A 17,096-nucleotide genomic window follows, 5' to 3' on the forward strand; every position below is an offset into this window, starting at 1 on the left:
TGAAAGAGAAGTATTTTTTGACAAATTTGTTGGAGTTTTTTTGAAGATGGAACTAGCAGGGTAGATAAAGAGGAACCAGTAGATGTCGACACTTGGATTTCCAAAAGACTTTTGATAAGGTGCCATGCAAAAGATTAATACACAAATGAAGAGCTCTTGGACTTGGTGATATATTAGCGTGGATAAAGGATTGGTTAGCAGGCAGGGAGCAGACAGTAGGGATAATTGAGTATTTTCAGGCTGTGATGGGCAGAGTGCTACAAGGGTCAGTGCTGGGGTCTCAGCTATTTACAATCTATATTCGTGTCTAAGACAAAGAGACAGAGAGTAACGTATCTAAGTTTGCTGATGATACCAAGCTAGTTAGGAAGGTAAGCTGTGGGAGGACATGGGGAGGCAGCACAGAGATAAAGACAGGTTAGGGAATGGGCTGCAGGGTGTCAGAGGATTATGGTGTAGGGAAGTGTGAGGTGGTTATTCACTTTAAAAGAATAGAAAAGAAGAATATTTTGTAAAAGACAATGAAACATGTAGAAGTTGATGTTTGGAGAGACTTGGGTGTGTTTGTACAGGTCATACTCTGTATGACTTCCTCATACAGAAAGTTAACATGCAGGTGCAGCAAGCAACTAGGAAGTCAAATTGCATGTTGGCCTTTACTGCAAGGGGATTGGAGTGCCTGAATATAGAAGTCTTGATACAGTTGTACAGGTCTTTGTTGAGACCACATCTGGAATACTGTGTGCAGTTTTGGTCACTGAGGGAGTGCCACACTGTCAAATTGTCAGTACTGAGGGAGTGCCGCATTGTTGAAGGGTCAGTACTGTGGGAGTGCAGTACTGTCAAAGGGTCAGTACTGATGGAGTGTCACCTTGTTGAAGGGGCTGTACTGCGGGGGTGCTGCACTGTCGGAGGGTCAGTACTGAGGGAGTGCTGCACTGTCAGAGGGTCAGTACTGAGGGAGTGCTGCACTGTCGGAGGGTCAGTACTGAGGGAGTGCTGCACTGTCGGAGGGTCAGTACTGAGGGAGTGCTGCACTGTCGGAGGGTCAGTACTGAGGCAGTGCTGCACTGTCGGAGGGTCAGTACTGAGGCAGTGCTGCACTGTCGGAGGGTCAGTACTGAGGGAGTGCTGCACTGTCGGAGGGTCAGTACTGAGGGAGTGCTGCACTGTCGGAGGGTCAGTACTGAGGGAGTGCTGCACTGTCGGAGGGTTAGTACTGAGGGAATGCTGAAAGGCGCTATATAAATGAAAATTCTTTCTTTTCACCAGGGAGAACTTGAGGAAAAAACCTGGTTCCTTTGTCAACACTGCCTGCCCCAGGCGGGACACACACTTCTGTGCTGTCTGCAATGATTTTGCCTCAGGATATCACTATGGGGTCTGGTCCTGTGAGGGATGCAAAGCCTTCTTCAAAAGAAGCATTCAAGGTAAGAGCTGCTCTGCTGCTTGTTTTGTGATCTATTTGTTCAGGTTACCAAAAATACCACCAGAATGTTGGCCTTTATCTCAGCGAGCAGGAATAGAAAGAGTGATGTGCTGGTTGTACAGATCCTTGGGACATACACCAGCCCAGTTCTGAGCATATAAGGATGTAGGGGTCTTGGTGGGGGTGCAGTCTGGATTCACAAGAATGATACTGGAGCTGAAATGGTTAAAATGTATGAGTTTACAGAGACTAGGCTTGGATTGCCTTGAGTGTGGAAGGTTAATGTGTGATCAATGCTGAAGGAATTAAATATTGCTGAAAGGGGAGACATGTTGCTGAAGCTGTTCATCTTCTACTCATCAGGACAAATGCAAGAATGCCAAATTTCAAACAATCGCAACAATTTATACTATAGGAGAAAAGGGTGCTGATTGGTTGGTATGTGGACTTTGATTGGGTGAGGCGTTGCCATGGAGAGAGCAACGGGGAACTATAGGCTTCCCAAACTCAAGGGTAATTCAGAAAAGGGTCAGGCCTTGAACCCTTTCGGAGGCTGAGTGCGGAGAATCTATTTCCTTTGGCCGCAGAGTGGAGAATGAGGGAGAATCAGAGGGCTGCCAAATCTGCTTGAAGGTGTTTCTGGAGGTTCATCAATGATATTTTTCCTCCAGTTGGCCTCCCTCCCCCACCCCCACTTTCTCACCATTGGATGCTCAACATGTCATCCTCTTAGTGCCTCACCACCTCAGCCAATTGGAAAGCAAACTGACTCAATCTTCCCCGATTGGATGATTCTTGACCTGTCAGTCAAACAGTATATTTTTCAAGTGTCTGATATTTTTATGATTAAAATTCAAAAGTGTTCAAACAAAACTTTTTTTTGAAAAATACAATTGCTGCCTGAATCTCAGCCGCTCACCTTGATTGCTTCTCAACTCTCCTTAACCTCCAGCTCTTTGACCCTCTCCAGTCCCTTCTCAGGCACTTGTTTGGATCAGATGAAGCCTCTGGGAAGCCACTTGGGTCATTTATCCTTGGGCCTAGCTGGTTAATGTGATCACGGTTTAATTAACTACAAAATACTGGCCTTCACCCCTGAGCAGGGAGCGGCCTGTGAGATGGGGGAAGAGAAACACAGAGGATTGTGTAGGATTTACAGTACAGGAACAGGCCATTCAGCCCATCCAGTCCATGCCGGTGTTTAAGCTCCAGCCAAGCCTCCTCCCATTTTTTCTCATCTAAATTTACCATTGTAACCCTCTATTCCCTTCTCTCTCTCATGTGCTCGCCTAACTTCACCTTCAATGTATCTGTGCTGTTTCCTTCAACCACTCCCTTTGGTAGCGAGTTTCACATTCTCACCGTTGCCTGGGTGAAGAAGTTTCTTTTGAGTTGCCAATTGGATTTTTTGGTGACTATCTTATATTGACAGACTCTCGTTCTGCTCTTGATCATTTTCAATATGAATTCTCAAGCCCTCTGGAAGGACAAACAAAACTGTCCCAGCCTAAGAATGTGTGGTAGATATTCCTGTTGGACATTGGAAAGCAAACGTTAGAGCCAGGATTTTATGGCTTCTCCCACCCGGCGGGATATTAGGCTCCCGCCGAACTGAATGGAGATTTATATGGCTCATCGCCTCCTCCAGGGGGCGACATGCTGGAGCGAGGCCATAAAATCCCGGCCTCGGTGTAACGTGTTATATAATCAGTTAGAAAATGGTGTATGAGCCTTGCCATCAGCGTGTTAGCTGGTGAGCGAATCCATTCGAGAAAAGGGGGAGTAAGTGTGTGTGTGTGAGAAAGAGACAATGACATAGATTTAAAAAGAAATATTCTTGAAAGTTGGGTGTCGCTGGCTGGGTCAGCAGTTATTGCCCATCCCTAGTTGCCCTTGAGAAGGTGGTGGTGAGCTGCCTTCTTGAGCCGCTGCAGTCCATGTGGTGTAGGTACACCCACAGTGCTATTAGGGAGGGAGTTCCAGGATTTTGACCCAGCGAAAGTGAAGGAACGGTGATATATTTCCAAGTCAGGATGGTGAGTGACTTGGAGGGGAACTTCCAGGTGGTGGTGTTCCCATGTGTCTGCTGCCCTGATTCTTAAGAGAGAAGTATTTTGGAGAGTGGAATCGTACCAGCAGGCATTTAAATCAATGGCTCAGGTATCAGCAGCAACAGTCTGTCAGGAATAAGTAGCAGCCACCAAACCCTAAGGAACGAAACTATAGAATCTGCTAATGACCTTGGAGAAAATATGCAATTGTGAAAATAACCTCAAAAATAGATTTATCTTTTCTTTAACAGGCTTTAATTTGGTTTTGTGTCATCCAAAAATAAGTGAGCACTTGATATCATAATCCCCATTGGTACGGAGAGTGAAATTTAAACCTATGCACTATTACACTCATGTACAGTACTGAGTCCAAATAATATTTATTAAAGAGCTGTAAGTAGTTTTGCTCTTGCACCAGAGGGGATTATATCCACCAAACAAGTTTGGCTACCTATACTTATAACAATTAATTAGAATTATTAAACACATTTTGGGGTGATTTTGAAAGTCATTGCTTATCGACATGGCATCATCAGGTGCCTGTGTTCACTCAGTTGTTCGACTCGGGCCGCTAGAATGATTCCATTGACTTTTCTGTTTATGTCTGGAATGTTCCCTCAGGTTGGAATGTCTGCAGTCTACAATCATCTGTCTGCAGTTTGCAATTGTCTGTCTGCAGTTTGCAATTATCTGTCTACTGTCTATAGAACACTTGTGTGGTCCACTGCCTGTCTGCTACCTATAGTCTGCTTCTTAAGCCACAGTCTGCTGTCAGTAGCCTTCTGCCTGTCTGCTGTCTGTAGACTCCTTTCTGTGGTCCACTGTCTGCTGCCTGTAGTCTGCTTTTTATCTGCAGTCTTCGGCCTGTAGTCTTCCACCTGTTCGCTGCTTTCTGCCTGCAGCCATTGCCTGAATCCGTTGTTTTCTGTTTTCAGTCACAAAAGAGACCTTAAAAAATTAATCAGTGACAGAATTGAATGAGGAGCAATTTTTGCACCAAGTAAATGTGACACTGGAAGCCAAACGGGAAGATTCAATCCCCAGTTTCCATGGCAACTAAAACCTTTTTCTTAATAGTCCAAGTGCTGCAGTTAATCTTGGCCATGCTGGAGAGCAGAGGGAATCTCTTTTCAAAATATCTTAATTGTGTTTAGTCTACCACTTTTAACCCCCAGCTTCCTGACCCTGGCTTTAATCACTCCATTATTGGTGACCGTTTATTTGCCTGTCAAAGCCCTAACCTCTGGAATTCCCTCATTAAACCCCTCCCCTCCCTCCTAAGGATGCTCCTTTAAAACCTACTTCTTTGACTGAGATTTCACCTAGCCCAGTGCTTGATTTGTCTAAGTTACCTTCCGGTTACCTTTTGGATGTTTTATTACATTAAAGGTGCTATATAAATGCAGGTTGTCATTGCAGACTAGCCTTATATCCCCTGAGAAATAGAAGAATAAAGGTTGTCTCATTGAGGCATTAAAGGTGATTAACGGTTGTTTGGTAGGACAGAACCTGAGTGTTGCTGAAAAGAGACATTTTGTTGAAGCTTTTTGTCTTGCACTTATCAGGACAACCCCAAGAATACCAATGTCAGGGGAAGCAGCAACTTTACACTGCATGAGAAGAGAGTGCTGATTGGTTGGCAAGTGGACTCTGATTGGTAGAGGCATTGCCATGGAAAATGCACCAGTTAATGGTGACTGCCAGTTACCTGCCAAGCATTGATTGAAATTTAAACCAGGCAGCTTGACTCTGATTGGTCAAGGCATTGCCCTGAGGAATGAACCAGTGAATCTTATTACTTATTTTGTTTAGCTGAAACAGGCACAGTGTGTGTACATGTTCTTTCTGTCTGCACAGAACAGGGCCCCGTGAATTAATATATGTAGCTTCCAGTACACGGAAATGTACCACACTGTGAGCCCAACTGACTATCTTAAACTGGTTGTCAGCATATTTCTAACACACCGAGGATTGTTTAGCAAATGTTGTCCAATCGCGGAATCACATTTAATACTAGACACTGTGTGTTGAGTTTTGCAAGCACGGGCTGGTTGGGTCCAGTCTGTACCCTGCCTGTTGTGAACAATGGCTGGGACATGCTGTTTGATACAATCCGCCAATCTTTAGGATGTTCGGCCAACATACCCAGCATCACACTGGCACTGAAATTTATTTACTACATTACTCATTTGTGTGATAGGCAGAACGTCTTTTTGGCTTGATGGCAGCATCCTGTTAGTGGTGAATACCACTCGTGTTGCTACTGCATAGTAGCAGCGTGAAACAGCTAGCTTCACCTGTTACTCAAATTTTTGAGATACTTTTGCCCTTCCAGGGTAATCTGAGGCAAACTGGGCACTTTTCAGGGCTGTAAGTGACGGCTTTAGGCCCGTTCATGAGTTTGTGTGATATATAGCACAAAATGATCTGATCAGGGTGGCCATTATCCCACAGGATGTCTTAGATGCCCCTATTTCAGCATCAAGCTCGCACGGTGAGCAAATAGCTCAGGCCCGATTTACGAGGTTGCTGATAAGGCCGATGTTACAGCGCGTGGAACTGTAAGAATCCCCATACATATACTGACTAGTGAAGATAGGCTTGTGGTAGACTATGGTAGAGAATCCTCTGGCAGATTTCTCATCTCTTACATCAAGGAAGGGGAATTCATTTCACTGCTCTGTTTCAAAGGTGAATTTGAGCGCAGGATGGAGCCCATAAGACTTGCAAGGAAATTATTACACTCTGCTCCGGATTTAAGTATAGCAAATGTATTATCCACATATCAAAAATATGCAAGTGGTAGGAAGTTAGGTGACATTCCATTGGGGACATGTTTCTCATGGAACCCAACAAAGATGTTAGTGAGAATTGGGCCTAGAGGGGACGCCATGGGCAACACCATCTATTTGGGCAGAAAACTGAACTCAACGCACGAGTTGCCGAGTTCATAAGCTTAATGAAGACTGATTCACGCAATGGTGACAAGTCTAGATCGCCATGGTATAGTGCTGCAGCGCAAATTCCTTAAGTGGAACATTGGTGAATAGGCTAGCAATGTCAAATGAGCACATGGACACAGCGTTGCTATCGATATGCAAGTCCTGAGTGTTCTTCACAAATGGAAGGAATCCTTCACTGTGTATGTGGAAAACTTGGTCAAGACCCGGCCATAACAACTTGTCCAACTATTTGGCCATTTCATGCTGTGCAGAACCGGCCATTGATAAGACAGGGCGTAAAGGGACAGCACTTTTGTGTGTCTTGGGCAGCCCATACACACATGGACACAGCGAGCTGTGAGGACAAACCCTGTCATATATATCCCGTGGTAGCTCATCACTCTTACACAAGTCCAGCAAGCGTTTTTTGAGCTTACTTTCGAGCAAGGCTGTCTGGTCATGTTGAGTGGCAGGTCCAATGGAAAATGAATTTAGACCTGTCATTAAGAATTGCCTGCAGTTTGTTGATATAGTCACGCTTGTTAAGGGTGACTATTCCTGTTCATTTGTCAGGTTTACTGATGTGTATGTCTGGGTTGGTCTTAAGGCCTCCAATGCTGTAAGATATTTGCTTGCATATGCAAATCAGACAGGTCGTTGGGAATCCCACAAACTGCACACTCTAGATCAGCTAAATGGACCTTCTTCAGGGAACGCTGGTTTGTGGTAGGGTAGTTGGGAGTAGAGGAATTTGAACTCAGCAAATACCTCTTCCTGTTTGATTTGGGGTGAAAGCACGGTAAAATCGAAACCATGTGCAAGAATAAAGTATACTTGCCAACCAATCAGCGCTCCCTTCTCAGACAGTATAAAGCTGCTGCTTCCCCTGACATTGGTATTCTTGCGATCGTCCTGATGAGTGCAAGACAAAGACCTTCGACAAAATGTCTTTTTTCAGCAATACTCAAGATGATTAACATGGGTAATAAGAGTAGAGAGAGAGAGAGAAATTGTTTTTACCAAATGTCTTCACTCCCCTAATTCTGGCCTCTTGAGATCCCTGATTTTAATCATTTCACCATTGGTGGCCATGCCTTCAACTGCCTGGGCCCTAAGCTCTGGGATTCCCTCCCTAAACTTCTCTGCTTTGTTCTCCTTCAAAATACTCCTTAAAACTCCCTGTTTGGTCAACTTTTGGTCATCCACTCAAATCTCTCTTCGGGGGCTCGGTGTTGTATTTTATTTAAATGTTGCTCCTATGAAGCTCCTTGTGGTGTATTATTATGTAAAGGTGCTATATAAATGTAAGTTGTTGTTGTTAGTGGGGTGGGGGGGGAGCGGTCAGGTGGCAGCGGGGTCCAACCTTAAAGTCAGGCCAGGTCATTGGGGGGTGATGTCAGGAAGGAGAATGGGAATCTGGAAATCCCTCCGGCCAAAAAGCTATCAAGGCTAGGGGCAGTGTGGGGGTCCGGGGAAAATCTCAGAAACAGACATCGGGAGATTGTGGTCGGTAAGGGTATTAATGGATATGGAACCAAGACAGGCAGATGAGGTTCACTTACTGATCAACCATGATCTAACTAAATGGTTCACCCCCTGGTCCCTATGAACAATTACAGGCCAGCACACTTCACATCCATTGGGACGCTATTAGATTCACATCACACGGTGTTGTTATATAATATATACAGATTTGTACCCAGTATCCAAGTGTTATTACATAATATAGAGGGCTTTATACTCAGTAACACAGTGTGTTATTGTATAATATATACAGTGTTATACCCAGTAACGCACGGTGTGTTATAATATATACAGCATTATACTCAGTAACACGTAGGCTGTTATTATATAATATACACGGTGATATACCTAATAACACACGTTATTGCTATATATTATATACAGTCTTATACTCAGGAAAAAACAGTATGTTATATAATACACTATTATACCCAGTAACATGCAGTGTTATTGTATAAGATATATGGTATTATATCCAGGGGAAAAAACTGTTATATGATATATATAGTCTTATGCCCAGTAACACGCAGTGTGTTATTATATAATATATATGGTATAATACCCAGTAACACATAGTGTGTTAATATATTATATATGTGGTGTTATAACCAGTAACAGTGTGTTATGATATAATATATATGGTGTTATACCCAGTAACACGTAGTGTGTTATTATATAATATATATGGTGTTATACCCAGTAACAGTGTGTTATTATATAATATAAATGGTGTTATACCCAGTAACACGCAGTGTGTTATGATATAATATAAATGGTGTTATACCCAGTAACACAGTGTGCTTTTATATAATATATATGGTGTTATACCCAGTAACACATAGTGTGTTAATATATTATATATGTGGTGTTATAACCAGTAACAGTGTGTTATGATATAATATAAATGGTGTTATACCCAGTAACACAGTGTGCTTTTATATAATATATATGGTGTTATACCCAGTAACACAGTGTGCTTTTATATAATATATATGGTGTTATACCCAGTAACACGCAGTGTGTTATTATATAATATATATGGTGTTATACTCAGTAACACATAGTGTTAATATATTATATATATGGTGTTATAACCAGTAACAGTGTGTTATGATATAATATATATGGTGTTATACCCAGTAACAGTGTGTTATTATATAATATATATGGTGTTATACCCAGTAACATGCAGTGTGTTATGATATAATATATATGGTGTTATACTCAGTAACACATAGTGTTAATATATTATATATATGGTGTTATAACCAGTAACAGTGTGTTATGATATAATATATATGGTGTTATACCCAGTAACACGCAGTGTGTTATTATATAATATGTATGGTGTTATACCCAGTAACACAGTGTGCTTTTATATAATATATATGGTGTTATACCCAGTAACACGCAGTGTGTTATGATATATATATGATGTCATAGCCAGTAACACGCAGTGTGTTAATATATAATATATATGGTATTATACCCAGTAACACGCAGTGTTATTATATAATATATATGATATACCCAGTAACACGCAGTGTGTTATTATATAATATATGGTGTTATACCCAGTAACACGCAGTGTGTTATTATATAATATATGGTATTATACCCAGTAACACGCAGTGTTATTATATAATATATATGATATACCCAGTAACACGCAGTGTGTTATTATATAATATATATGGTATTATACCCAGTAACACGCAGTGTTATTATATAATATATATGATATACCCAGTAACACGCAGTGTGTTATTATATAATATATATGGTATTATACCCAGTAACACGCAGTGTTATTATATAATATATATGATATACCCAGTAACACGCAGTGTGTTATTATATAATATATATGGTATTATACCCAGTAACACGCAGTGTTATTATATAATATATATGATATACCCAGTAACACGCAGTGTGTTATTATATAATATATATGGTATTATACCCAGTAACACGCAGTGTGTTATTATATAATATATATGGTGTTATACCCAGTAACACGCAGTGTTATTATATAATATATATGATATACCCAGTAACACGCAGTGTGTTATTATATAATATATGGTATTATACCCAGTAACACGCAGTGTTATTATATAATATATATTGATATACCCAGTAACACGCAGTGTGTTATTATATAATATATATGGTATTATACCCAGTAACACGCAGTGTTATTATATAATATATATGATATACCCAGTAACACACAGTGTGTTATTATATAATATATATGGTATTATACCCAGTAACACGCAGTGTTATTATATAATATATATGATATACCCAGTAACACGCAGTGTGTTATTATATAATATATATGGCGTTACACCCAGTAACACGCAGTGTGTTATTATATAATATATATGGTGTTATACCCAGTAACATGCAGTGTGTTAATATATAATATATATGGTGTTATACCCAGTAACACGCAGTGTGTTATTATATAATATATATGGTGTTGTACCCAGTAACAGTGTGTTATGATATAATATATATGGTGTTATACCCAGTAACACACTTATTATATAATATATATGGTGTTATACCCAGTAACACACAGTATGTTATGGTATATATAGTGTTATACCCAGTAACAGTGTGTTATGATATAATATATATGGTGTTACACCCAGTAACATACAGTGTGTTGTTATATAATCTGTATGGTGTTATACCCAGTAACACGCAGTGTGTTATGATATAATATATATGGTGTTATACCCAGTAACACGCAGTGTGTTATGATATAATATATATGGTGTTATACCCAGTATCACACAGTATGTTATGGTATATATAGTGTTATACCCAGTAACAGTGTGTTATGATATAATATATATGGTGTTACACCCAGTAACATAGTGTGTTGTTATATAATCTGTAAGGTGTTATACCCAGTAACACGGTGTGTTATAATATAATATATATTGTTATACCCAGTAACACGCAGTGTGTTAATATATAATATATATGGTGTTATACCCAGTAACACGCAGTGTGTTAATATATAATATATATGGTGTTATACCCAGTAACACGCAGTGTGTTATTATATAATATATATGGTATTATACCCAGTAACATACAGTGTGTTATCATATAATATATATAGTGTTATACCCAGTAACACACAGTGTGTTATGATATAATATATATGGTGTTATACCCAGTAACATGCCGTGTGTTATTATATAATATATGTGGTGTTATACCCAGTAACACACAGTATGTTATGCTATATATATGGTGTTATACCCAGTGACACAGTGTGTTATGGTATAATATATATGGTGTTATATCCAGTAACACAGTGTGTTATTATATAATCCGTATGGTGTTATACCCAGTAACACACAGTGTGTTATCATAAAATATATATGATGTTATACCCAGTAACACAGTGTGTTATTATATAATATATATAGTGTTATACCCAGTAACACACAGTTTGTTATTATATAATATATATGGTGTAACACACAGTGTGTTATGATATAATATATGTGGTGTTATACCCAGTAACACACAGTGTGTTATGATATAATATATATGGTGTTATACCCAGTAACACACAGTGTGTTATGATATATATACAGAACTTGAGTATTGGTGAAAAAAGAGACATGTCGCAGCATTTTGTCTCACACTCATCAGGACACGTCACAAGAATACCAATATAAGTAGAAAACAACAACTTACATACTGACAGTCACCATCACTGGTGCAGTCTCCATGGTTACATCACTTGCCAACCAATCAGCACTCTCTTCACACAAAGTATGAATTGTTGTTTTCACTTATACTGGTATTCTTGCAATGTAGCCTGATGAGTGCAATAAGAAAAGCTTTGACATGTCTCCTTTTTTAGCGATTCTCAAGTTTTGTACTAACAAAATGACTATTGATATATAAAATGTCACGCCCGTTTACACACAGTGTGTTATTGTATAATATATACAGCATTATACCCAGTAACAAATCGTATTATTATATAACATATGCAGCGTTATACTCAGTATTGCAGTGTGATATTATATAATATATACACAGCATTATACCCAGTAATATTATAGCATTATAGCCAGTAACGAATGGTGTGTTATTACAAAATATATACATTGTTATACCCAGTTACACACAGTATGTTGTTGTATAATATATATGGTGATATACCTAGTAATGCAGTGTGGTATTATATAATATATACAGCATTATACCCAGCAACACAGTGTTATTATATAATATATACAGCATTATACCAAGTAACGCATGGTGTGTTATTATAATGTATACAGTGTTATGCCCAGTTACACAGTGTGTTATTACATAATATATACAGTGTTATACCCAGTAACACAGTGTGTTATTATATAATATATACAGCGTTATACCAAGTAACGCATGGTGTGTTATTATAATGTATACAGTGTTATGCCCAGTTACACAGTGTGTTATTACATAATATATACAGTGTTATACCCAGTAACACAGTGTGTTATTATATAATATATACAGTGTTATACCTAGTAACGCAGTGTTATTATATCATATATATGCATTGTTATACCCAGTTACACACACTGTTATTGTATAATATATACGGTGCTTTACCAGTAATGCAGTGCATTATTATTTAATATATACAGTGTTATACCCAGTAATGCATGGTGTGTTATTATATGTTATACACAGTCTTATGCCAGTAACACGGTGTGTTATTATGTAATATCTACAGTGTTATACCCAATAACACTTATTATATATTAGGTACATCATTATACCAAGTAATGCCCATTGTGTTATTATATAATATGCAGTATTATACCCAGTCACACAGGTGTGTTATTGTATAATATATGTGGTGTTATACAGTCACACACATGTGTTATTGTATAATATATATGGTGTTATACCCAGGGAAAAAACTGTTGTTATATGATATATATAATCTTATACCCAGTAACATATGTGTTATATAATAGATACAGTGTTATACCCAGTTACACACATTGTGTTATTATGTAATATATACAGTATTTTATCTAGTAACAGTGTTATTATATGATATACACAGTGTTATACCCATTAACACACTCTGTTATTGTATCATATATACACTCTTATCCACAGTAATGCATGCTGTGTTATTATATAATATAGAGTGTTATACCCAGGAGAAAAACTTATTATATAATATATACAGTGTTATACTGAGGAAGAATGTCTGTTAATATATAATGTATACAACACTTGAGTATTGGTGAAAAAAGAGACATGCCGAAGCTTTTCATCTCACACTCATCAGGACACTTCAAAAGAATACCAATATAAGGGAAAAACAACAATTTATACTGTATGAAAGAGAGTGCTGATTGGACATGATTGGTAGAGGCATTTCCATGGAGAATGCACCAATTGATGGTTACCTGCCAAGCATTGTTAGAAATTTAAGCCAGGCATCTTGACCCTGATGGGTCAAGGCATTACCTTGAAGAGTGAGTCAGCAAATGGCTGTCACTTACTTTGTTTAGCTGAAACAGGCACAGTGTGTGTACATGTTCTTTCTGTCTGCACAGATCAGGGCCCCGTGTATTAATATATGTAGCTTCCAGTACATGGAAATCGCCACATTTTGAGCCCTACTGACTATCTTAAATTGGTTGTCAGTGTAATTTTTAGCACATTGAGGATTATTTAGAACATTGTATCCAATCGCGGGATCACATCTAATGTTGGACACTGTGTTTTGAGTTTTGCAAGCATGGGCTGGTTGGGTATGGTTAGTACTTTACCTGTTGTGAACAGTGGCTGGGACATGCTGTTTGATACGATCCACCAGTCTTTGGGATGTTCGGCCTACATACCCAGCATCACACTGGCACAGGAATTCATACACCACATCACTCATTTGTGTGATCGGCAGAACGTCTTTTTGGCCTGAGGGCAGCATCCCCATAGTCGTAAATACCACTTGTGTTGCTGATGCATAGTAGCAGCGTGAAACAGGTAGTTTCACCTGTTGCTCAAATTTTTGAGATACTTTTGCCCTTCCAGGATAATCTCTGGTAGGCTGGGCACTTTTCAGGGCTGAAAGTGACGGCTTTAGGCCTGTTCATGAGTTTGTGTGATATACAGCACAAAATGATCTGATCAGGGTGGCCACTATCCCACAGGATGTCTTTGATGCCCCTATTTTAGCATCAAGCTCGCACGGTGAGCAAATAGCTCAGGCCCTATTTACGAGGTTGCCAATGAGACCATTCATATAGTGTGTGGAACTGTAAGAATCCCAACGCATATATTGACCAGTGGAGGTTGGCTTGTGGTAGACCGTGGTAGAGAACCCTCTGGCTGATTTCTCAACTAGCTTCAAGGAAGAGGAGTTCATCTGACTGCTGCATTTTAGAGGTGAATTTGAGCGCAGGGTGGAGCCCATCTATTAATGAAAATAAAAATCCACCAATCGTCACCAAACTCCATGTGTGCCAGGCACCATACAGCAAACAAACCCACCAACAGACAGGCCCCTTAAATCGACCAACTAATTAGGAGCAGGAGTTAGGCCACTCAGCCCCTCGAGCCTGCTCCACCATTCAATAAGATCACGGCTGATCTGATTGTAACCTCCCGCTTACCCCCAATAACCTTTCACCCCCTTATTAATCAAGAATCTATCTAGCTCTGCCTTGAAAATATTCAAAGACTCTGCTCCCACCACCTTTTGAGGAAGAGAGTTCCAAAGACTCACGAGCCTCTGAGAGAACATAATTCTCCTCATCTCGGTCTTAAATGGGAGGCCCCTTATTTTTAAATAGTGGCCCCTAGTTCTAGATTCTCCCACAAGAAGCAACATCTTTTCCACATCCACCTTGTCAAGACCCCTCAGGATCTTAAAACGTTTCAATCAAGTTGCCTCTTACTCTTCTAAACTCCAGTGGATACCAGCCTAACCTTTCCACATAAGACAACCTACCTGTTCCTGGTATTGGTCCAGTCAACCCTCTTTTGACTTTAAGTAGCTATTGAAATGCATTCTTCAGCAGAGCTGACTGCTTGGTAATGGTGTAACCTGCAATATTCGGTACATTACTCATGCTCAGGTTGTGTGTTATGGATTCAGCAATCAATGTTAAAACTTGTTAAGTGTAATTCTAGGCATTCGGGAAAAGTAGGAGAGACTAGGAGCCGAGGGCACAGCCTCAGAGTAAAGGGAAGACCTTTTAGAACAGAGATGAGGAGAAACTTCTTTAGCCAGAGAGTGGTGAATCTATGGAATTCATTGCCACAGAAGGCTGTGGAGGCCAGGTCATTGAGTGTATTTAAGACTGAGATCGATAGGTTCTTGATTGGTAAGGGGGTCAAAGGTTACGGGGAGAAGGCGGGAGAATGGGGTTGAAAACTTATCAGCCATGATTGAATGGCAGAGCAGACTCAATGGACCGAATGGCCTAATTTCTGCTCCTAGGTCTTATGGTCTAATTCCTTAAGTGTTTAATAAAGGCTTTACTAAAGGTCTAGATATGGACATTTAATCATGACAAGAAATACGTGAGCTGAAAATGGAAAATAATATCCCATAGCTTACTTTGAACACAAGAAATTTTAGTTCCAAAGAAGGGATTTGCCTCAGGAAAAGACTTTCAGGAAATATGTTGAGCTTTCTCGGGGTGGACGTTGGTAACAATGCCACCAAGTGACCAAAGCCGGTAATGTGACTGGGCCTGAATCTTGCCAGGGGCTTGGATCCTGATGTATTGGCGGAAAGTGGATCCCGTGCCCACACTCGTAGCAGTGGCAGCTGGTCACTCATTTTACCACAGCTGGTTCCTAATTGTCCAGCTGTGGCCCTGCCGTCCAATTAGGGATGGCGAGCATGGGCTCCTGAGAGCGCCACGGGGAGCGGGGGTTGCTGCCGAGACACTCAGGAAACCTCAGGAGCTGGGCCAGCTAACATTAAAAAAGATTGAGGGGGTTGAGAGTTGGAAGAGAAACCCCCTCTTGAGATCATTGGTGTTACCGGGTCTTCCTTTCCTGCCTGCAGCCCCCTGCTCTGTGCTTCTGAACTCCAAATGCCAATCCCAGGGCCAACCGGGAGCCTGCCTCCATTAAGCTGGTAGCTTCCCCATTGAGTGGAGGGGTTTGGGGGAGGGGGGGAGGTTTGGGGGGGGTGGGGGGGCATTGTTGCCTCACCTTTTGCAACAGGTCCCCTTAATTGGCCTTGAGTTATGCTAATTGGTTGCCCACCTCAGGTAACTGATCCACATCCAGTCCTTCCGCCGGTACAATGCCTCAGGAGAGGTGAGGTCACATCAGGAAGCTCTCCCAACACACTCCCCGGTGATGTACCGCACCCTCCACCCCTCCTCTTCCACCTCTAGCCCGCCAGCCGGAGAGAGGTAAAATTCTGGCCATTGTGACAAGAATCAGTTGATATCGGACATTTTGTGGTTTAAGTGCAGAGATAGAAATTTCTCACAGGAAGGATTTGGCAATGGTGTGTTACAAAAAAAAGGGACAACTGGAATTTGCGCATCGCAGACAGCAAATGTGAGCAGATCTAATATTTTTCAGTAAGATATGAATATGCAGCAGTGAGAGAATAATAAATGATGCAGCACAGCAGAAGGCCATTCAACCTATGGAGTTTGTACCAGCGCTTTCCCCATAATCCCTCCAAGTCCTTTCTCCTTCAAGTGCTTTTTACAGCCACAAGTATTTACATGGCTCCCATTATTTGGATAGACACACTCACTCTTTTCATCTCATAATTCTGGCTTGAGGCCTTGCTCAAATCTAGTCACTAAAATAGATTATCTGCTCTTTAATATTCTTCCATGGACTGTGGGTGTCACTGGCATTTGTTGCCTATCCTTAACTGCCCCTGAACTGAGTGTCTTGCTGGGCCACTTCAGAGTCAACCACATTGCTGTGGGTCTGGAGTTACATGTAAGCCAGACCAGGTAAGGACAGCAGATTTCCTTCCCTAAAGGGCATTTTTACAACAATCGATGATAGTTTCCTGGTCACTGAGAGTGACTTTATATTCCAAATTTTTATTAATTAAGTGAACCTATTAATTAATTGCTGCTGTGGTGGGATTTGAACCCGTGTCCCCAG

The 17,096-nt window shown here is 40.5% G+C and overlaps 1 protein-coding gene across 1 annotated transcript in view; it reads left to right on the top strand.

Annotated features, from left to right (window-relative positions):
* esr2a (estrogen receptor 2a) overlaps positions 1-17,096 on the top strand; it is a 223,856-nt gene that overhangs the window by 94,087 nt on the left and 112,673 nt on the right. Inside the window, exon 3 of the mRNA XM_041214795.1 lies at positions 1,273-1,430. Within this exon, the coding sequence (XP_041070729.1) occupies positions 1,273-1,430 (158 nt within the window). The remainder of the gene's footprint in view (positions 1-1,272; positions 1,431-17,096) is intronic.

The sequence above is a fragment of the Carcharodon carcharias genome, chromosome 20 (genome assembly GCF_017639515.1).
Source record: "Carcharodon carcharias isolate sCarCar2 chromosome 20, sCarCar2.pri, whole genome shotgun sequence".
Classification (NCBI taxonomy): Eukaryota; Metazoa; Chordata; class Chondrichthyes; order Lamniformes; family Lamnidae; genus Carcharodon; species Carcharodon carcharias.